This window comes from Neomonachus schauinslandi, chromosome 4 (assembly GCF_002201575.2).
Source record: "Neomonachus schauinslandi chromosome 4, ASM220157v2, whole genome shotgun sequence".
Taxonomy (NCBI): Eukaryota; Metazoa; Chordata; class Mammalia; order Carnivora; family Phocidae; genus Neomonachus; species Neomonachus schauinslandi.
The window spans coordinates 49,852,837-49,875,169 of record NC_058406.1 but is presented as its reverse complement, the minus strand read 5'-3'; the positions used below and the strand labels follow the sequence as shown (position 1 = coordinate 49,875,169).

Sequence of the window (22,333 nt, the reverse complement as noted above, 5' to 3'; positions counted from 1 at the left end):
CTTTACTCTCAACATTTTTTTCTTACGTTTTAAATGTTTGAAACTTATGTTTTGGATGTCTTTTATAAGTAGCATGTAGTTAGATTTTGTTTTAAGTTTTTAAAATCTGTTTATTTTTGTCTCACTAGAATTTTTTAAAATCCATTTAATTTAGTATAAGTAAATTTAATGTAATTTAATGTACTTAACATTTTTAATTTTAATTGTCCCATCCCTTCTGTCTCTTTTGTCTCCTTTATTGTCTTGTATTTTTTTTTCTCCTTCCATTTTTTCCTCATTTTACTTTTTCCTTTCTACTAGTTTGGAAGTTAAACATTCTGTTTGTATTCTTTTTGTGATTGTATTACAAATCACAGTATGCTTCTTTGAATTAAAGTCCACTCTAATTTAATCATTACCTTTACCTTCACATTGGTTAATAGAAGCTCTCAGAACAGGTTGCCGATTTATTTACCTTTCTCCCTACTTAAATGCTATTTTCAGGCATTTTTAATTGTATATATCATTAAACCTCAAAAAACATTGTTACTACTTTTATAGCTATAGAAATTTAATTATCATTTAGATTTGTCCATGTGTTCACCACTGTATTTGCTCTTTTCCCAAATTTGTAACCTTTCATTAGAAATATTTTTCTTCTTTTTGAAATATATCCTTTAGAATTTTCTGTGCTATGGTGATGAGCTCTGTGTTTCCTTGAAAAATGTGTGACCTTCATTCTTAAGGTTTTTGTTTTTGTTTTTTTGAAATAGCATCTAAGTTTCCTGTTTTCTTCCAGCATGAGAAGGGCATTGTCTCTACTGTGCTCTCATTTCCATTGCTGATTTTTTCCCCCCTCTTCTTTATGATGTTCTCCCTAGAATTGATCTTCTGTGGTTTCACTCTGTTCCATCTAGTTTTGAATATTTATCCTGCTTGGCATTTTTTGGACTTCTTAAATCAGTGGTTCAGCATCTTTCTTCAGTTCTATGAAATGCTCAATTATTATATGCCCAAATATGTCCTCTTCTCCATTCTGTCTCTCCTCTTTTTGCATTCCAATTCAACATACATTAGTCCTCTTTATCTCATCCTCTGTGTCTCTGCTCTTGTTTTGTATAGCCTCTCTTTTTGTTGACCTGTGCTTCATGCTGGGTTGTTTCTTTTGATCTGTCTTCCAGTTTATTAGTTCTCTCCTTAGCTGTATCTAATATTACATTAAACCAATCCATTGGGTTCTTAATTCGGTTATTGTATAATTTGGCTAAGTGAATTTATGTAGGTGAACTCACTTACATGTGCATGCATCCATGAGAGGTAGTGAACATAGAAAAGTGCTCGATCTCTCTATAGAGCCACACTTTCTGCATTTGAATCTTGGTCCCACTATTTACTGCAAAATACCTGTATAAAATACTTCTTGGTGTTTTGGTTTTCTTGTCTATAAGATGGTTTAAGTAACAATATTTATCTCTTTGGATGGGTGCGAGGAATACATAAGCTCATATGCATAAAGTTTTCAGTACAGTGAAGAGCACAGAGTAAGCGTCATACAAGAGTCAGCTGCCATCATTTTCATCATCCGGGACAGCAGAGGGATTAGGGTAGTAGTTGAGATCATGACACCAGTGGTTAAGTACTTCCTTTGTCTTTTTCTCTCAACATCCCTACCACTGCTTTCTTCTTATTATTTAGTATATTTACTTCACCAAATATGAGAATGTAGTATAATAGACAAATATAGAAGAATATAAGATTTGGTGTCTGGTTAACCTGCACTAAAATCCTGGCTTACTTTCTAGCTTTTTATTTCCTTACCTGTAAACTAGAAATAACCGTAGTTAGTACCATCTCATAAAATCATTGTGAGCATTAAATATGAAAAAATGATTGGCATAGTGTCTGGCACATTTCAAATTTTGTTATGTTTTGTCATCATTGTCATTGTTATTGTCATCCTGTATTCTTGTCTGTAAAACTGAGATGATACAACTCCCTTGGTAATATTGTTGGAGGACTGAATGAAATAACGTATGGAAAGAGCTTAGCATGATGACTGGAGCAGAATAAATACGGAATAAATGGTATTGTAGACAAGTTTTTATTCTTAGTTTTTCGTTTATGTTTCACATACTGTATACAATTGCAGACTGAAGACTGAAAATAGCACCTTCACCTTATCTGCTCTAACAGTAGCCCTTGAGAGGAAACTGTGGTTCTCTAAACCTGATCAACATTTTTTATTACTTTCTATTCTTATATCACTTTTACTGAGTGCTTTTTTCTTTTTACCATATTACATCAGACATGATGAAAATAGATACATTAGTTTTAATAGTAGGATCTTTTAGCTTTGTCCCTTGATGTTTATTTGTTGTCTGCTGGAAGCACTACCATAAATTAAAACAGTCTTTCAATCCCGGGAAAAGTTTATTAAAATTCAGGACCTTAAGTTTAAAGTTCTCTGTGACTTATTCAGGTATTGTCTAAATCAAATGGTGGGGCTTTTTTTAAAGATTTTATTTATCAGAGAGAGAGAGAGGGAGAGAAAGAGAGAGCCTGTTCTCACAAGTGGGCGGGGGAGGGGCAGAGGGAGAAGGAGAAGCAGGCTCCCCACTGAGCAGGGAGCCTGAGGCAGTTGTTGATCCCAGGACTGTGAGATCATGACCCAAACCAAAGGCAGACGCTTAACCGACTGAGCCACCCAGATGCCTCTTCAAATGGTTCTTTATAAATATTTGCTTTTTAAAGCAATTTTTGTTTTATTGTATTTAGAAGAAAACACCTAACAACCCCCCAAAAGAAATGGCCATTGATCAGTCTGTCTCATTCTACTATTCTTTATTTTCAGAGTGGCAGGCAACACACTACCTTTTCAGCAGAATCCAGTCGGAGCCTTTTGATTTGTCTACTTTGGGTTCTCAAGAATGCAGATGAGACGGTTCTACAAAAGTGGTTTACAGATCTCTCAGTCCTACAGCTAAACCGGCTACTAGATTTGCTTTATCTCTGTGTATCTTGCTTTGAATACAAAGTAAGTGATCGCTATGCCATTGCAGAGAAGAATGAGAAAGCAAACGTCATGTGGAAAAGGAAGAACAAAAGTTCCTCAGTGTCTCTTCTTTTCTAATGTTCAAATTTTAGGGAAAGAAAGTGTTTGAAAGAATGAATAGTTTGACCTTTAAGAAATCAAAAGACATGAGAGCAAAGCTTGAAGAAGCTATTCTTGGGAGCATAGGTGCTAGGCAAGAAATGGTGCGCCGAAGCCGAGGACAGCTTGGTACGTACACAATATCTTCTCCTTCTGGTGAGAATTTTTTCAATTTCCTTGAACTATATATTATAGTGATCATTGTTGCAAGTCTTCAAAGATTCTACACTCTTTTAAGTGTTTTTCATTTTTTGTTTGTTTGTTTTAGAAAGGAAGGGGGGTGAGGAGCAGAGGGAGGACAGAATCTTAAGCAGGCTCCACGCATGGAGCCTGACGCAGGGCTTGATCTCACAACCATGAGATCGTCACCTGAGCTGAAATCAGGAGTCAGATGCTTAACTGACTGAGCCACCCAGGCACCGCTTAAAAAGTGTTTTGAATGAAACAGTGAATTTACTTGAGTAACCACTTCTCTGTAGGAATTCAAATTAGAGTTCTAAACAGGGTGAACATATTTCCTGATTTGTTCTGGAGAGTCCCGGTTTATTACTTTTGCCCTTGTGTGATTATTAATAGCATTCCCCTCCCCCCCTTAAGACTTTTTAAAAGCAGTTTTAGGTTCACGGCAAAACTGAGCTAGCAGTACAGAGATTTCCCGTCTATTCCCTAACACACATGCATTGCCTTCCCCGCTGTCGACATCCCCCGCCAGAGTGATGACTTGTTAGACTTGGTACTGAACCAGCACTGACACATCATTATCACCCAAAGTCCGTACTTGACATTATGGTTCAGTCTTAGTGTCATACTTCCTACATGGCATCACTTTTTACTCTTAAAAATTTCCTATTTGGCACAATAAATTAAAATACCCAGCATTTAAGGGAAATATATTGTCCGTCAGACTCAAATGTCAGGGAGAGAAACAGGTTAATAGCATTTGAGGCCTGTTTCTAATCCCAAGTACTGCTATCCATTAGCCATATAACCTTGGCCAAGCCACTTAATCTCACTTTCCTTTTCCTCATCCACTTGTGATTGTTTTGAGAACTTAGAAGGTAGTTTAACTGATCTTATCATCTTTGTAGTGACTGTGTGTGTAAACATTTCCTAAATTCTAAAGTGACAAATAATAGTGTTGCTGAGAGTTCCTTAAGGTCAGGGACATGGTTTAGACATCTGTGTATATGACACATGCTAATAGTTCAGTATATTATCCACATTTACGTGAATATTTTTAATGTTTTCTGATAGGCCATAAACACATAAACACGTAGACATCATTTATCTATGTAAACTTAAATATCTTTTATATGCTATCCAGTATATTTGGAATTTCATAAGAATACAAAACCTTTGCCTTTGGAATTAAGAGAACCATTTTTTTTTCACTTTCAGTTTATATACAGTCTACAGTGTACTTAACAGATTTTTTTTTTTTTTAAAGATTTTTTATTTATTTATTTGACAGAGAGAGACAGCGAGAGAGAGAACACAAGCAGGGGGAGTGGGAGAGGGAGAAGCAGGCTTCCCGCAGAGCGGGGAGCCCGACGCGGGGCTTGATCCCAGGACCCTGGGATCATGACCTGAGCCGAAGGCAGACGCTTAACGACTGAGCCACCCAGGTGCCCCAACAGATTTTCTTTTAACTCCTTTATTACATATAACAACCCTCTAAAATATGAAAATGAACTTTTATTTAGGTCATTTAATTATCACCAAAATCAATGAATGATTATCCCTACCTTTAAGTTAAAGAAAATGAAACTCGGGACGCCTGGGTGGCTCAGTCGGTTGAGCGGCTGCCTTCGGCTCAGATCATGATCCCAGGGACCTGGGATTGAGTCCCACATCGGGCTCCTTGCTCGGCGGGGAGCCTGCTTCTCCCTCTGCCTGCCTCTCGCCCTGCTTGTGTTCTGTCTCTCTCTCTGACAAATAAATAAATAAAATCTTTAAAAAAAAAAAAAGAAAAAAGAAAATGAAACTCACCAGAGGTAAATAACTTGCCTAAGATCATAAACTATGTGACTGAACCAGGCTCTTTTGACTTCCAGTGTAGTTCTCTGTATTATACCACAGCTCTTTCTAAGGTTTAATGTCAGAGAGAGTGGAACTGTTAAGTGTATGTTACGTTTTTAAGCCTGTGGCCTTAGGACAGCTATCTTTGAATATAAGAATTGAAGTTCTCTATGTGGAATCTAAAATAAGTAAATGAATAAATTCATAGATACAGAGAATGGATAGGTGGTTGCCTTGGGTGTGGGGTGAGGGATGGGCAGAGTGGATGGAGGAGGTCAAGCAGTATAGACTTCCGGTTATAAAACACATAAGTACTAGGGATGTAATGTACAGCATGGTGCCTACAGTTAATACTGCATGGTATGTTTGAAAGTTACTAAGAGAGTATGTCTTAAGGTCTCATCATAAGAAATTATGTGTGGTGATGGATGTTAACTAGATTTATAGTAGTGATCATTTCATAATGTATACATATATTGAATCATATTGTGCACCTGAAACTAAAATAATGTTATATGTCAATTAATCTTATTTTTTTTAAAGATTTTATTTATTTATTTGACAGAGAGAGACACAGAGAGGGAACACAAGCAGGGGGAGAGGGAGAGGGAGAAGCAGGCTTCCCGCGGAGCAGGGAGCCTGATGTGGGGTTCGATCCCAGGACCCTGGGATCATAACCTGAGCTGAAGGCAGACACTTAATGACTGAGCCACCCAGGTGCCCCAATCTGATTTTTTTTTTAAATTAAAGTTCTTAGAAAAATTAAGCCTTTGCGATTCTTATTTATGTTTGGACATACAAGTTACATCACCTAATGATAGACATTCTTAGCTAAGAGATGAGAGACAGTTTCATGGGGGTAAAAAAGTTAATGATGAAAATGTAAATAGATCCCAGATATCAGTTTTGTTAACTGTGTAAAGATAGGCATATGTTTTTTTGTTTTATTTTACAAAATATTTTGAAGATAGAGATTTCACAATAAAAAAAAAGGGAGATAAGGGAAGGGAGAGAAAGTAGAAGAAATATCCCAGACATGTCCTTTATTGTGTGACAGATTTGTCTCATTATTTTTAAAATTTCTATTTGAACTCTGAATTTTTACTTTTTTTTTTTTTTTCCATCCTCCTAACCAATTTTAAGTCTTGGGTTTTTCAAAAAGGAGCGTTAGTTTTCTAGCTGAAATTCTGAAATCATGGCTGATTCCATCATTTAGGTGTGTATCTCTCCACAATTCTAAATGCCTTCTTCATTTCTGCTGAATTTGTATGAACCAGTTCTGTTGCTGCTACCCCTTACAGGAGCCCCCAGCATTCAGTCTGCTTTCCATCCCAGAAACTTTGGGAGAAAGCCCCCATCTTTCTCCTGTCCTGCCTTCTGTGGACCAAAGGAAGTAATTACTTTAGGAATCCTTCTATTTTGCTTATATATTAAACAAAAACTTGTTGAGCTCTCAGTATTGCCAGACACATTGTCAACCCCGAACATAAAAGGGTGAACAAAATATGCATAATCTCCATTCTTACTTAAGTAGCTTAAATTCTCATGATCATAAGTGCTAATGGAGAGAAAGAAATACAGCCAATTAAGAGGAAAGAAAGTGTTGGAGAGGGATGTGTGGGTGGCTCAGTCAGTTCAGCGTCTGCCTTCGGCTCAGGTCATGATCTTGGGGTCCTGGGATTGGGGCCCGCCCCACCTTGTCCGGCTCCTTTCTCAGTGGGGATCCTGCTTCTTCCTCTCTCTTTCTGCCCCTCCTCCCTGCTCGTGCTCTTTCTCTCTCTCTTAAATGAATAAAATCTTTTAAAAAAGAAAAAAATGTGTTGGAGAGTAGGGGAAGACCTTTCTGTGGAGATTATGAATGACTGGCCAGTGAAAATTTGTGGGAAGAACAATCGCATAAGAGGAACAATAACTATTGTGGAGGTCCTCAATCAGGAGCATGTAGAGGGAGACTGTATATACAGAGAACACACAGAATGACTGTGGTGGTGTAAGTAGGAAGGAGAGTGGTTGGAAGTAAGATCTTACCATGTGGGGCCTTATAAGTCATGGTTTAGGTTTTGAGAAAATCTGTGTTAAGAAAGTTTGCTTATATAAAAGGGAGCTTGTTTTTTAATATTACATGTAACAAATGTATTTCTTCTATAACTTTTTTTTTAATTTTAATAAGTACTATTGTTAGTTTTTTCCACTTGTGCTGAAGATAAAATGACTATGTATAAAGTGAGCATTGTACAGTATTTCTTATAAGTTGCAAATATACTTATAGGTGGTCCAAATATATAACATTTTAAAAATGGTTTTGAAATTTATTTGACAGAGAGAAGCCCATCTGGAAGTGCCTTTGGAAGTCAAGAAAATCTGAGGTGGAGAAAGGATATGACTCACTGGCGTCAAAACACTGAGAAGCTTGACAAGTAATATAACCTTCTATTTTATGTTACTGATGGGCTTGTTGGATTTCAAATGCAGGATGAAAATCACTAATTTTAGTGTTGTTTTTTATATATTAGGTATTCACATCTTAGACAACAAAATATATTTAGTTTTTAAAGTTTAGATTAAAAAAGATTTGGGGGAAGACTTTTTCATGTGGTATAGTAAAGCAAAATGTTACCCATTTTGTTTCCAAATGTGTCTAAATATCCGCCTTCGAATTATTCTGTAATAATTTTTTAATGTATTTTGGGAGTCACAGTGAACTAAATATTTCCAGGTCACCAACAGTTAGAAAGCTAATCTTTGCCCTCTTGGAGCTTAAAATATAATTAAAGAAAGACAAAATACTTCAGGTCTTCTGGTTTTAGCATGAGGTAAATAGGTACACTGACTGACCCTACTGCCAAAAACAACCAAAAATGTACTTCACTGATTCTGGGATCTTAAAGGGCTATACCATCGGTGTAGGGGAAACTAGAAGTAAACCCTTCTCACTGCCTAGGTGACCTCGGGTAAAATTCATTGGCTCGAAATGTGGCATTGAGTCAAGGGTCTAAAATTTTTCTCTTGAGAATTTGTAATTACAAGTTAGCCCTCAAGTAGGTTGACTGGCCCAATAAATTCTGAGAATATGGTGACCAACTCATTCACGTTTGCCAAGTATACCCATGTTCATATCCCAGGGAATCCCACAGTCCTATCCTAAAGCAAAACAGGATGCTTGGTCACCCTACTTAGGAACCATCTTGAGACCAGGCTTTGGAGGATTTTCACAGATAAACTTGCGGAAATACTAGCTCACAGACAGCAGCATCATAAACCCTAGGAAGGACTGTCTTGTGCAAGCCAGCAGAGAGCAAGTCGCAGACTCAGTTCCATATGGATGAGTGTTTGGATTACAAGAAACTGTCTTAGTCTCTGCAGGCTGCTGTAACAAAATAGGACACACTGCGTTGCTTATAAACAACAGAAATTTATTTCTGACATTTCTGGTGGCTGGGAAGTTCAAGAGTATTTCTGATACAAAATATTGAGAATTTAGATGATAATTTAGAAAAAAATAAGTACTTTCATCTTAAATAAATTGAAAATCCTTGAATTGGTAAGATGAGCACTAAACATTTTGAATGTTGCTTTACATGAAGCAACCCTAAATCCAAGCCCACATAGCACCACCTAGTGTCCGTGCCGTTCAGAATAAAACAGTGTCCTGTGTTTGCTATGTCTCTGAAAGCTAAACATTTATGCTTTCATTGGTATTGTGGGATTGTAATGGGGTGAGAAAATATGTACTGACATGGTTGACAAAATGCAGGGTAAAAGAAAACACTTCTTATTGTGTAAAATATTGTCTTTCTATTCTCTTACAATTTTTCTTTCAGGCAAATATTGAAAAATGGTTCCGAGTTTTTTTCTATGAATCTGAAGACTTAAGTCTTTTTTGCATAGTGGGTCTATGTAAATGTACTTTCTTATAATATTTTATATTAGATCAAGAGCAGAGATTGAGCATGAAGCACTGATTGATGGAAATCTGGCTACTGAAGCAAACCTAATCATTTTGGATACATTAGAGATTGTTGTCCAGGTAAGACACAAACGAGGAATTTCAAGTATAGACTTGCTAAATTGGGATTGTGCAAAAAGTATTTATTGAGCCATACAATTACATTGAAATGTCGGTAGTTCATAAACATTTTTCTTTTTTTCTCACTTAAATCCTATTCATTCTTTTTTTTTTTTTTTTAAAGATTTTATTTATTTATTTATTTGACAGAGAGAGACACAGCGAGAGAGGGAACACAAGCAGGGGGAGTGGGAGAAGGAGAACAGGCTTCCCGCGGAGCGGGGAGCTGGATGCGGGGCTCGATCCCAGGACCCTGGGATCATGACCTGAGCGGAAGGCAGGCAATTAATGACTAAGCCACCCAGGCGCCCCCTGTTCATTCTTTTTCCCCCTGTTCTTCCCTTATTCTAATCCTGCTCAGCTTCTTTTCCTTGACGTCCTCCTAGATCTTACGTTGTCCTTTTCTATTTTTAAAAAACTGTTTTCTTATATTCTGTCTCCCTAACAAAATTGCAGGTACATCTCCATTTTTTTAATCTGTTTTTAAATTGCAGACAGTTTCTGTAACAGAATCCAAAGAGAGCATCCTTGGTGGGGTACTGAAAGTCCTACTGCATAGCATGGCCTGTAACCAAAGTGCAGTTTATCTGCAACACTGTTTTGCTACACAGAGAGCCCTGGTTTCAAAGGTAGGTCATTTTTGAACGTGCAGTCTTACCAGACTTTGCTTTCTCTCTTTATGTTGTGTAAGATCATCTAACACAGTCGTTGGTTAATATATTTATAGTTAACATTTTAATAATAGCCTGAGACCCACGATTCTTCTTTGCCTCTTTTCTACTGCTTGCCTTTTTTTTTTTTTAAGATTTTATTTATTTGAGAGAGAGATAATGAGTGAGAGAGAGCGTGCACATGAGAGAGGGGAGGGTCAGAGGGAGAAGCAGACTCCCTGCTCAGCAGGGAGCCCGATGTGGGACTCCATCCCGGGACTCCAGGATCATGACCTGAGCCGAAGGCAGTCGCTTAACCGACTGAGCCACGCAGGCGTCCTGCTACTGCTTGCCTTTTGTAATTTCTTTCTTATTTGGATCACCCTTAACCAGTTTTGGGCTTAAAAAAACAGTAGTTTTGTTGTGGAGAAGGGCCCCAAATTAATAACTAATTTAAAATATGGGGCTTTCCTTGTTTTCTCTTTATCTCATTCTGTCTGTTCCTTATTAATTTGATTTGTTATTTAAGGTGTAAATAGTTCATTCCATTGGCGTTAACTTACCCCATGATGAATGGAAAAGAAGGTACTTTTGTTTGTTCACCTACTGCAAATATTTATTTCTGATGTTTGTCTTTCCGCGGGAAGTAGGGATATTCTTAAATCTTGAAGGTATCTATTTTATCATAGTCATCTAATGATACGGAATGCGCAGAGCTGTCAGTGGAGGTTTAACCAATGGGTTATAATAAAATCGTTGCAAAATTATTACATGTTGGTTACCGTATTGTTTTGTGCATAGTATCTCGTCTCAGATGCAGTCCTACAATCCCCTGTAGATATTGCTAGGCCCATTTTATGGCTGAGAAAACTGGTCCAGCGTCGCGCTGCTGGCTAATAAGTGACATAATCAGTATTCAGACCCAATCCGCCTGGCTCTGTGGTCCACATTATCAAGCATTAGCAAATAGCGCGTCACCGTTTTTAAAAACTGGGCTATACCTGCAACTCTCTAGTTCGAGCGCTATTGACCTTCCCCTGGAACTCTGGCTGCGCAAGTTGGGTGTTGGTGGTGTTCTGTTGTTACCGTTGTTTTGTCGTTTTGGACAGTTCCCCGAACTCTTGTTTGAGGAAGAGACGGAGCAGTGTGCGGACCTGTGCCTGCGCCTTCTGCGGCACTGCAGTAGCAGTGTCGGCCCGATTCGGTCCCATGCCGGCGCCTCGCTGTACCTCCTCATGAGACAGAACTTCGAGATCGGGAACGTAAGTGTTCATCCCTCCGCTCGCAAGGGGCCGAACTTCTGCAGATGCCTGCTTAGCGTGTGTCGGTGCGGAGCACGGCGTTTTGTGTATTTCGAGCCTGCGCTGTCTTGATACTTCTTATCACGTGGCTCTCTTACAGAAATCCACATCTCCAGTGTGGCTTCCCGTACTACAAATAACCTATAGTAGTACAACTCGGAATATAAATGTATCGCGAGCTTTTGGAAAATTTAATTATTATCATTAGGTAAAATGAAAACACTAATGAAGGAAATGAAGGTTTTAATGTCTTGGTTTGGTATTTTATGATTATGGGCCAGCCTGAAGAACTCCATGTTTTCATTTAAGTGTTTTGTTTGATAATCTCTTCACGCGTAGTGTTTTTTTTCTAACTTTGAGTCAAACGTATAGTTCATTTATTTTTATTTATGTAAGTATTTAAGGCCTAGCTCGTCCTTCGAGCACTGTTTTTGGTATCTCATTGGTTCTGATATATAGTGTTTTCAGTATTCTTGTTTTGTAGATATTTTTTGTAGTTTCAGTTTGAATTTTTTTTTTTTTAAAGATTTTATTTATTTATTTGACAGAGAGAGACACAGTGAGAGAGGGAATACAAGCAGGGGGAGTGGGAGAGGGAGAAGCAGGCTTCCCGCAGAGCAGGGAGCCTGATGCAGGGCTCGATCCCAGGACCCTGGGATCATGACCTGAGCCGAAGGCAGACGCTTAACGACTGAGCCACCCAGGCGCCCCCAGTTTGAATTTTTAATCCCAAGAGTTGACAGTCCTTTTTGTTTTAAAGTTTCGATGTTAATTTCTGGTTTTATTTCAATGTGATTATACAGTGTTAAATACTGTGTCTCCTTTTTTGTACTGTGGATGTGTAATGTTACACAAGCACTTAAAAAGAAAGAGTTTACTTTATTTCAGAGTACTGAGTTAAATATACCTTATTAATTACATTATTTTTCTATATCCTTGTTATTTTGGTCCACTTGGTGGACTGAAGGAGGTGATTTAAAGCCTATGCATTATTTATTTCTCCTCTACCTCTTATTTGGTAAATTGGTATTCATAACTGTTGTATCTTTTGTTACTTTTTTGTTGTTGTTTTGTTTTAATCATCTCTTATTTGGCTAAATACTCTCCTGTAGTTGTTTATGCAAGACAGTTCGTGGGAATAATATTTCCCAAGTTCTTGATTGTTCATTGTTTTCTGTACTTAAAGGACAGCAAAGATAGTTATGAAGTTTTTTGTCTCAGACTTTGAATGAAAAAAAAGGGGGGGGGGTGGTGAGAAAGACCAGTAAAACATACCAGATAAAGAATACTTAATAGAAAAAAGAAAAAGAGATACTTGAATACCATTTTCTTCTGGCTTTAAATATTGTTATAGAAATATCTGAAGATAGTCTGATATTTTTTTCCCTTTTAAATAACTTCCCCTCCCAGTTGCTCAAGGGATTCTCTTTAAACTTAAAATTAAATACCTTTTCTAGAATGTATCTTGGTATTGACCAATTTTTGTTAATTTTCTCAGGCACATCATACCTACTTTCAGTTTATTTCAGAAAGTTTTCTTGAATATAAAATTGAATATTTTCTTCCAGGGTTTGGGGTTTTTCTGCTAGGTACCAGTTATGCATATGTTGGATCTGTTTTGCTTTACTTTTTTTGTTTTGTTTTGCTTTACTTTTTGCCTATCATTATTTTCTCTTTTCCTTTTTTAACGTTTAAAATTTCCATTTATTGTGGTTCTTTTTTTCAGAATTTCTCTGTCCTATATACCTTATGTGCTCTCCATGACATCCTTTCTTTCTTTTTCCAATTTTATCTTTTTTTCTATTTCTTTTTAAGTAGTGTCAGCTCACATGTAAGCTCCTATTTTGTGTCCTCTCTTTCTGATTTGTGCTCTTTTCTTGAGTTTATTTCTGCCTTGTTTTCCTTTCTAAAGTTCATACATTTTAATAATTTAAGGCAAAATATTTCATTAGAATTTTCATCTGTTTCATAACAACATTTTTCTATTAAGTGTTTTTCATCTGGTGAGTTTCACTAATCTTCCCTTTTTTATTACTCAACGTAGAAGGAGTTGGATTGTCTTGGCCCAGGTATTTGTAGGAAGTTCCTTCAGGAATGTGTTTCTCATGGGATTTTGCTATTGTAAACACACCTTGCCTAACTTCCTGAAGTTTCTGGTCAAACCATTTCTAGCCAGTCTTCCCAGATTTTTAGCTCATTTTGTTTTCAAGACAAAGAGCTTTATGACTTCAAAGTGAGTCTCCTATCTGAAAGAAGTATTTTTCCCCATTATTTCTGAAATCTGTGCCCTAGCATCCCTCACTCTTTGCTTTCTTCTCCTTGCCTTCTTTTGAAACTGTATCCTATCTTAGCCTGTCTTGGCAACCATTCTGCATTTTTCTAATACATGGATTACATCAGACTCCTCCTTTGATGAAAATAAAGTTTGTGGATTTTTTCCTATTCGTCTTTCATTTTTGTATAAAGTCCAGGAGAAGTAGGAAATTGCTATTTCACACTGTCCCTTTTTAACCGGAAGCCAAGTCCTCATTTCTTAATCAAGAACAGAAGGATCCAGGTACTTTATTGATCCAGTTTAGCTTTTGAAATAAAGTCCCTAAAGTTTGACCACACTTGGAATCTTTTTGGTACATCTTCTGTTGTTTTAGGAAAACTTTATATAATAGGATAAAACTAGGTAATTTGTCCTCATTGTGTCAGGTAGTACCTCTAATGAGGAATAGGTAATTTAAAACTGGCAGTGATTTATAGTTTATGTATTTGACAGATATTAGAACCAAGTATTGAACTGTGTTCTAGGTACTGTAGTAGGCATTGGGCACACACAGATGAAAGAACAGTTCTTTTTTTTTTTTTTTTAAAGTAGCTTAACATTTAGTGGGAGAAGAAATGAACAGTGCTCATCTCTGAACAGCCAATGTTCATCCTAATAATAGCAAGAAGTACCCTTTCTGTGGTGAGGATATATAAATTCATATTAGGTAAAACACTTAAAACAGTAACTGGCATTGAGCAAATGCTGATAAGTGTTTGCTGTTATTAATATAATGAGAGGTAAGCACAGGGCACTGTGTAAGCACAGAGAAAAGTGATTTATGCTCCCAGAGATGGGTTTTCAGAAAGAGGAGATGCTTGAACCAAAGATGAAGAATTGCCTGATCAGAATGGTAAATAGGTGGGTAGCACTTTGTAGGTGAAGAAAATGGCACATGCATAATTAAAAAGGCATGGAGTCAAGAGAAGGGAACAGGCAAAGAGAGAAAGATACTCTTTTAGCACTTCGTGATGGTTCTGGCTGGAAGAGAGAATAGGAAGAGATAAAGTTGTAACTGAAAAGGCTTAGACTGAGCTATCTCTAGGGCAGATACTTGTTTTAGTACTGGTCTTTCAATTCCCACTGTATAGTTTGATATATTTACTGAGTCATATACTTGAATTTTATCCTCAAGGCTGTGGTCAGCCATTGGAATATTTTAAGGAGAGGAGTGATATGTTCAGACTTGAAAAATTTACACAAATTTCCCTGATATTATGTAGAAAATAAACTTGGGTTATGAGAGAAAAGGCCGTAAGATCAATTAAGTTAATACAGTAATCCAAGTAAGACATGGTAAGGGTGTAAACTATAGCAGTGGCCTTGGGAATGGAGAAAGACCAGACTGCAACAGATTGGGGGGAGTGTGGACTGGCTTTATGGTTTGGATAAGGACAGGGGAGAGTGACAGAGGGATGACTCCTAGATACTTTTTTGGCCTGAATGACTAGAAGAATAGTAGTACCATTTGTTTAATCAATAGGGAAAGAAGGTATATTAGAAATGTTAAAATTGGGGTGCCTATGAGATCCAGATAGAGCCATCTAGTAAAATACTATGGCCTGGAGCTCTAGAGAGAAATAAAAGCGGAAGACCTAGATATTATATCTATACCAACTGAAGGCAAAGAAATGGATGAGGCTGTTCAGAATGACAAGTGAAGAGGTTTCTTGACAGAATCTTTGGGAACACTGGTATTTAAGAAGGGCAATCAAAAAGTAGTGGATATATTTAGGAAGATCAGGATAAAATGGTACCACTGAAGGTTAGGCAGGAAATTATCAAGGATAAAAAGTAATCAATACATTTAAATATACAGAAATGTCAGGTAGAATATTGATCAGAAAGTATCTTGGATTTGCCTTTACTAGGTTATCCCTGATTAACCTCTTAAAAGTGGTTTCATAGGGAGAAATGGTGGGACAGAAATGAATTTACCCTGTAAAAGGAAGAATGTAAACTATTCTAAGCATTACTCCAGAGATTCTGCTTTAAGTTACTTCATGCATGATGTGTGTTAAATTACTTTCATCATGGTAATGGACCTAATGAAATGGGCTGGAGGTTAAAGACGACATCTCCCACCACGGATTTTGTGATATAGGTCAAGCTCTATAACCTCATGTGTAAACATAGTGTTATTATTAATAATACATACCTCAAAACAGATTAATGTAAAGTCTTAGGTACAACTTCTAATTCGATTCTAATACATGGCTTTTTTTTTTTATTCTGTTTTGTAACATATTATTCTTGGCAAAATTCTAAGTGTTGGGTCTTATTATAAGGTTTTAAAATAATTTGATTTTAATATGCATATTTCATTACTTTTTAAAAAGTATCTTGCTTGGAGTGGTATTTTTTTTTTTTTACTAACCTTTTCATTTAGCAAGTACAAAAAGTAGACTTTTTCCTTAAGTTTTTCTATATTAAGTGCTGACCTGACAATTTCTCTGTTACAGAACTTTGCTAGGGTTAAAATGCAGGTAACCATGTCACTGTCATCCTTGGTGGGCACATCTCAGAATTTTAATGAGGAATTCTTAAGACGTTCTCTAAAGACTATATTGACATATGCTGAAGAAGATCTGGAATTGAGGGAAACGACATTTCCTGATCAGGTCAGAAATGTGACTTTCTAGATCACTAGTTGAAATAGGATGATAAATAGGCACTTTCCAAATTGTTAATTCAAACTTTGGTTTTTACTGGAGGAATCTGTATTTTTCTTTCAATCCATAGATCATATGCCATAGATGGGGTGAATCATTTTGTTTCAATAAGCCATGCTTCCTTCTTGGAAAGCTTAATATCTTTGATATGTAATTCTGTGAATTTGTAACAAATAACAAATAGTAGACCTAGGCAGTGTAAACAAATAGGAAGCTTTATGATGAAATATTATTCCCACTTATTAATGAAATAGTAATTGTCCTTAAAAGTGAAGTTTTTACCAACTACCATTGGGAGAATCAGAAACAGAGAAACCTAGGAGAGAATTTCCTTTTGTATTCTCTTCTTGTATCCTCTACATCCCTGTATTTTATTTCTACTTCTAGTTCTCTTTGTTTCCAGAGAAGAACTGGAAACAAAACAAAACAAAACAGAAAAAAACAGCCCACTGAGGAATTTAGTATAAAGTTTACTACCCTTCACTCATCGTACTCCAGCATATCCATATCCTTTAGAACTATATCAGTGTCATTTTATTTGTTTTGCAACCTTCAGATGTTTATCTGAAATATCTTCCAAACTAATTTAGTGATTATGAATGAATGATAATTAAAGAATTTTTTTTAAATAAAATTCTCTGCTGCAGGTTCAAGATTTGGTTTTCAATCTCCATATGATCCTTTCTGATACTGTTAAAATGAAGGAACACCAGGAGGATCCTGAAATGTTGATTGATCTAATGTACAGGTATCATTTGTTTGATTCGTTTGTACCTTGTGTAATAGGTTTAAATTGGTAAAAGTTAAAAATAGAAGTACCCTATGATCCAGCAATGGCACAACTAGGTATTTACCCAAAGAATACAAAAATACCAATTCAAAGGGATGCATGCACCCCGATGTTTATAGCAGCATTATCTACAATAGCCAAATTATGGAAGCAGCCCAAGTATCCATCGACCAATGAATGGATAGATAAGATGTGGTATATATATAATGGAATATCATTCAGCCATCAAAAAGAATAAAATCTTGCCATTTGCAACAACATGGAGCGAGCTAGAGGGTATAATGCTAAGTGAAATAAGCCAGTCAGAGAAAGACAGATACCATATTATTTCACTCATATGTGAAATTTAAGAAACAAAACAGATGAGCAAAGGGGAAAAAGAGGAAGAGAGACAAACCAAGAAACAGACTCTTAACTATAGAGGACTGATGGTTACCAGAGGGGAGGGGGGCAGGGGAATGGATGAAATAGGTGATGGGGATTAAGGAGGGCACTTGTGTGATGAGCACCGGGTGTTGTATGGAAGTATGGAATCACTAAATTATACATTTAAAACTAATATTACACTGTATGTTAGCTAACTGGAATTTAAGTAAAAACTAAAAAAAACAAATTGGTAAAACATACAGAAAGCATTAGATAAAAAAAATAAACATACCAGAATTACTTAAGTCGTTTTCTAATGGTAGATTGAAAAGTCAAAATGCACTTTTTCCATGCTACTTTTCAAAAACAGAGGATTTTTAAAAATAATCATGACACATATTTACACCTTACTATCCTGTGCCCTAGACTTCATGCAGAGGCCTAAGACCCATATTTTAAAGGTAAAAATCAATCCTTTAGGAAGAAAATACAGCGTATTATTTTACCATAACATTAAGTTTCCTGATTTTAAATATGGCTGTGCCTATAATGTAATATTTCTAAGAGCACATTTTGAGAAATTTGTAATTCCTGTTATATCTTGAAAGATGCAAGTAAAACTTGAGACTTTTCTTTGGCATATGACCCTCTCTTTTTATAGTTTTGGAGTTCTTTAAAGACACAAATATTTCTTTAAAATAAATATGATGCAATGAAACTGTCTTATAAATCTTTTTTTGACTATAAAACTTCTTTATATTCCCATAATGAACACATACGTTCTCATAGCTTTCCCTTACTGATGGCATGTTTTTTTTGTGTGTGTGTGTGTGGTTTTTTTTTTTTTTTTTTTTTTTTTTTTTCCCCCCCAAAAAAAAACTGCTATCAACCATGCCATGGGCCTACAGTTACTTCTTTAAGCATATTCAGAGACATTTTCATACCATTCAAACACTTGTCTTAATAGGTTGTGCTCAATGACAGAAACCTCTCTAGGTAAATACTGAACGAGCAGTCCAAACTCCTTCCAGCTTGGGAAGCAAATGCTCATTGAAAAGAATTTCTCTTCTAATTAGAATTGCCAAGGGCTACCAGACCTCTCCAGATCTGCGACTGACCTGGTTGCAGAACATGGCGGGCAAACACTCGGAACGAAGCAACCATGCCGAAGCTGCCCAGTGCCTGGTCCACTCAGCAGCACTTGTCGCTGAATATCTGAGCATGCTGGAGGACCGCAAATATCTTCCTGTAGGATGTGTAACATTTCAGGTAGGAATCTGCCAGGTTTACATTACATCAAGGTATGTCCTTTTTAGTTTTACCTTTTCTCACTGGTGTTAAGATTCACTCAGCTTGTAAGGAAAGCATAAAGACTAAAGCTAATGCTTCACAAGATAAATTAACATTTCACTATCACTGTCTTGAATACATTGGTAAAGAGTATTTTTTTTTAATTTCCCCCCCCCCCTTTTTTTTTTTACCTCTCAATACCAGTGTTTATTCTCTTTGCCTATACTGCTATGGACTTCATAGCATCTATGAAATACATGTGAAATATGGAGAACCCGAATACAGTAGAAACTCTGAACTGGCTTTTACTTAAAACATCAGATAACCCAGCATTCTCCATTCTCTGTATAAAAGAGGCAGATAACCGTGGCTCAGAGATGATAGTTTACTCCCTTGTAGGATCCATACCTCTGACCCACTAGTGGAATTCTTTGCTTGCCAGGAGTCAGTTATGCTTTGCTTTTCTTGAAAACCTGTGAATGTCAGATTTGGGAAATTACAAAACTTAGTTAAATGTTATGTCTGCTGGCGAAATCTAAATGTGGAGAGAAAGCCAGTCATTGTTTCTCTGAAAACTAAGTTAAATGTTTTGCAAAGACTTGATAAAAGTGAGTCTCCAAAACAATTGCTGTTGAATTAATTCTGGCCCAACTACAGAAGACTGGGGGGAGAGCTCCTAGAAATCTAGGATAATTGGATAACCTTCTGAGTTCAAGTTTTTCCACTAAAGAAACCAGAACTGGAAATCTTTACTGAAGGCATTATGGGTATCTAGTCAAGAGAGACTGGACGAAAATCTGGAGACCTGTACACAAAGAAAAGGCCTTAGATCTACTTTGAAAAAATGTCAAATGAGTGTATATTTGCTGTAAATGTTTAGGTAAAAATATTTAAGGTAGTATGCATTATTTCTTCTTTGGAAATAATGGCTGATCCCAATCTCGTTGGATTTTATTATATCTGAGTTTGTTCATTAACTCAATGTATGTTAGGCAAGCCAAGCCATATTGCGCCTTAATTTTCCTTGTGGGGGGTTTTGACAAAATCATTTAAGTTAAAAATAAGGACTGTTTAAGTCTCCGATGTCCTGTATCATATCACTGTTTTCCTTAGCCCGTGATTTTTCTAATTTTCTATCTCACAACTTTTATTAATGGAAAAGTTACTATAGTATTACCATTTATTGTCATCTTCAGAATACAGAAGGATTTTGGAGATTTGTCTATTATCTTTGTGTTGACTACCCCCACCTTTTTTTTAATCCAAGCTTGTATTAATATTTCATCTTCAGTTACTTCCTTATATACATCTTTCATGCTAAGAAGTTAATTCCATTTCAAAAGCCGTTTTAATTTTCTCCCCCAGAATATTTCATCTAATGTTTTAGAAGAATCTGCAGTCTCAGATGATGTGGTATCTCCAGATGAAGAAGGTATCTGCTCTGGAAAGTACTTTACTGAGTCAGGACTCGTGGGATTACTGGAACAAGCAGCTGCTTCTTTCTCTATGGTAGATGACTCCTGTTCATTCTCTTTCCACAGATACATACCTCTGAATTATTCATAATATGTATATTCTCTCTGCCTATGACCCTGCTTTACCTTATGATAGTTTTCTCCAAGCACCTTAAAAACTGTCTAGGAACAGATTTTCTCTGTAAATATATCACTGCTTAACTCCTTTTTGTCTTAATAACCTGTCATTTCCTCCAGTATTTTTCATTTGCTTATTTATGAACCATCACTTAATCTATAACAGATTTTTTTTTTTGGTTTATAAAACTTTTACCACCAAACATTTTCTAAAACCTTAAAATTAAAAATCAGAACAAAAAAGAAAACCTCTGGATGATTTTAACTTCCTATTTGAGGAGACTAATGTGGCTCTAGCTCTAGAGCTGGTCTGTTGGATGACAGGGAGAATCTTCTTTTGAGTGTTTTGGACGTTGCCCTGGTGCTCAGGAAAATTATGGCCCCTCATCTCTTGGTTGCATAGTGAGCCCTATTAGGAAGGTATTAGAGACCTAGAGCTTACTTACCAGGAGCTTTATGAACTATGTCCTTGATCCTTTGCCTGTACCATGTTATAAGCCCAGTCCTTGTCCCTCCCTGTCTGTATGTGAAGAATTGAAGCAGTCTTATTGATCCATGATAGGATGATTATTGGAGAAAGGAAAGAGAGCTAGCCCTGCTTACTTTCTTAAACTATGGTAATAGGGACACCTGCTTTCTCTGACATTTCTGTTGGGTATTTAGTGTCCCAGTGCCAAGGTTTAGGAGACTATGAAATTCATGTTAGGGTAAGGGGGAAGCTTAACATAATATGCAGTGCTGCCCTTCTTCACCATTATACTGCTATAGGGAATTGGTTATTCTCCTGGCCTTAACCCTACCCTGCGATGTGTTGGTTAAGGGCATCTATTTAGAAGGCATACAGCCAGAATTCATACCCTGGCTCTGCTACCTTAGTAGTTCACTCACTTCGGGCACAAATTACTCAGCCTATCAGTGCTTCGCTTTTCTCATCCATTAAATGCATCTAATAGTAGTAGGAATCGCATGGGAATGCTGTTAGGATTAAATGAGTTAATATATGTAAAGTGCTTATCATGGTGCCTGGCTCCAAGTATTAGTGTTTGGCATTACCATCCTCTTCACCATTATTCCCACTAAGAACCAGCTTATTTAAATATAATTATTCTGAGACTCTAAGAATGTTAGGTAATTGCCATTTTAAAATTTCCTATCTGAGGACCTCGAATGTCCTGATTGCTCCCCTTGATCCCTGCTGCTTGAGTTTCATTTTAAGTGATCTGAACTAGCAGCAGTGGGGAAGTGTTTTTTCTTATTAATGGAATATTTTAATAAATACACACTCTGTGTTTGTGTGTGTGTAATTTTAATAATTCATAGTAATACAATGGCCTGTATTACAGAAGTTTTTTTGTAATAGCATGTAATTATGAAATTCACTGTTTTTCAACTAATCTGTTTAAATTTTCTTTTTTAAAAATTTTTTTTAAAGATTTTATTAATTTGAGAGAGAGAGAGTGAGAGAGAGAGAGAGAAAGAGCGCATGAACAGCCTGATGGGCAGAGGGAGAAGATCCTGGGACTCCGGGATCATGACCTGAGCAGAAGGCAGACACTTAACTGACTGAGCCACCCAGGCACCCCCTAATCTGTCTAATCTTAATTACAATAATTATAGGGGCATTTTAGTTACACTATATATCTTTCACTATTACAGTTACATGATTGCTTAAACTCCTGTGAACTTTTACTAGAAAATTTAAGAACCATATGTTTATTTCCTTGGCAAAATATGTTGATTTGTGAGGTAATAGAACTCAGCAGCTCTTGGAAAATCTCTCTTTCTTCCTTCATTACAGCCACCAACCCGTTATTAAGGATAAGAAAACGGAGTAACAGTACAAACACATGTTGTCCCTCACTGTGGTTGTAAGCAGAGTAGCCCTTGGCCGGCCATTGGCCTCTAGGGCAATAAAATCTGGTAGCTCAGAACCTTCTTAAATCTGGTGAAAGATCACTGATTTTTTTCCCACAGGATATTTCCAATAAGATTTCCTGTACCAATTTAATGTTTTAGAAATGTAAATAATTTTAGCTTGCCAGGATGCCACAGGTTATCTGGTGTCTGTGACTAATGTAGTACTTGGATTTCTTTTATTCTTCTGCTCAGGATTAATTTCTGCCACAGTTTATATGCATGTGTA

At 36.6% G+C, this 22,333-nt stretch overlaps 1 protein-coding gene across 1 annotated transcript in view; it reads left to right on the top strand.

Annotated features, from left to right (window-relative positions):
- DOCK7 (dedicator of cytokinesis 7) overlaps positions 1-22,333 on the top strand; it is a 217,678-nt gene that overhangs the window by 169,732 nt on the left and 25,613 nt on the right. Inside the window, exons 31-40 of the mRNA XM_044914530.1 lie at positions 2,831-3,013; positions 3,124-3,259; positions 7,470-7,566; positions 9,080-9,176; positions 9,710-9,844; positions 10,975-11,127; positions 15,943-16,101; positions 16,800-16,900; positions 18,385-18,577; positions 19,964-20,107. Of these exons, the coding sequence (XP_044770465.1) occupies positions 2,831-3,013; positions 3,124-3,259; positions 7,470-7,566; positions 9,080-9,176; positions 9,710-9,844; positions 10,975-11,127; positions 15,943-16,101; positions 16,800-16,900; positions 18,385-18,577; positions 19,964-20,107 (1,398 nt within the window). The remainder of the gene's footprint in view (positions 1-2,830; positions 3,014-3,123; positions 3,260-7,469; positions 7,567-9,079; positions 9,177-9,709; positions 9,845-10,974; positions 11,128-15,942; positions 16,102-16,799; positions 16,901-18,384; positions 18,578-19,963; positions 20,108-22,333) is intronic.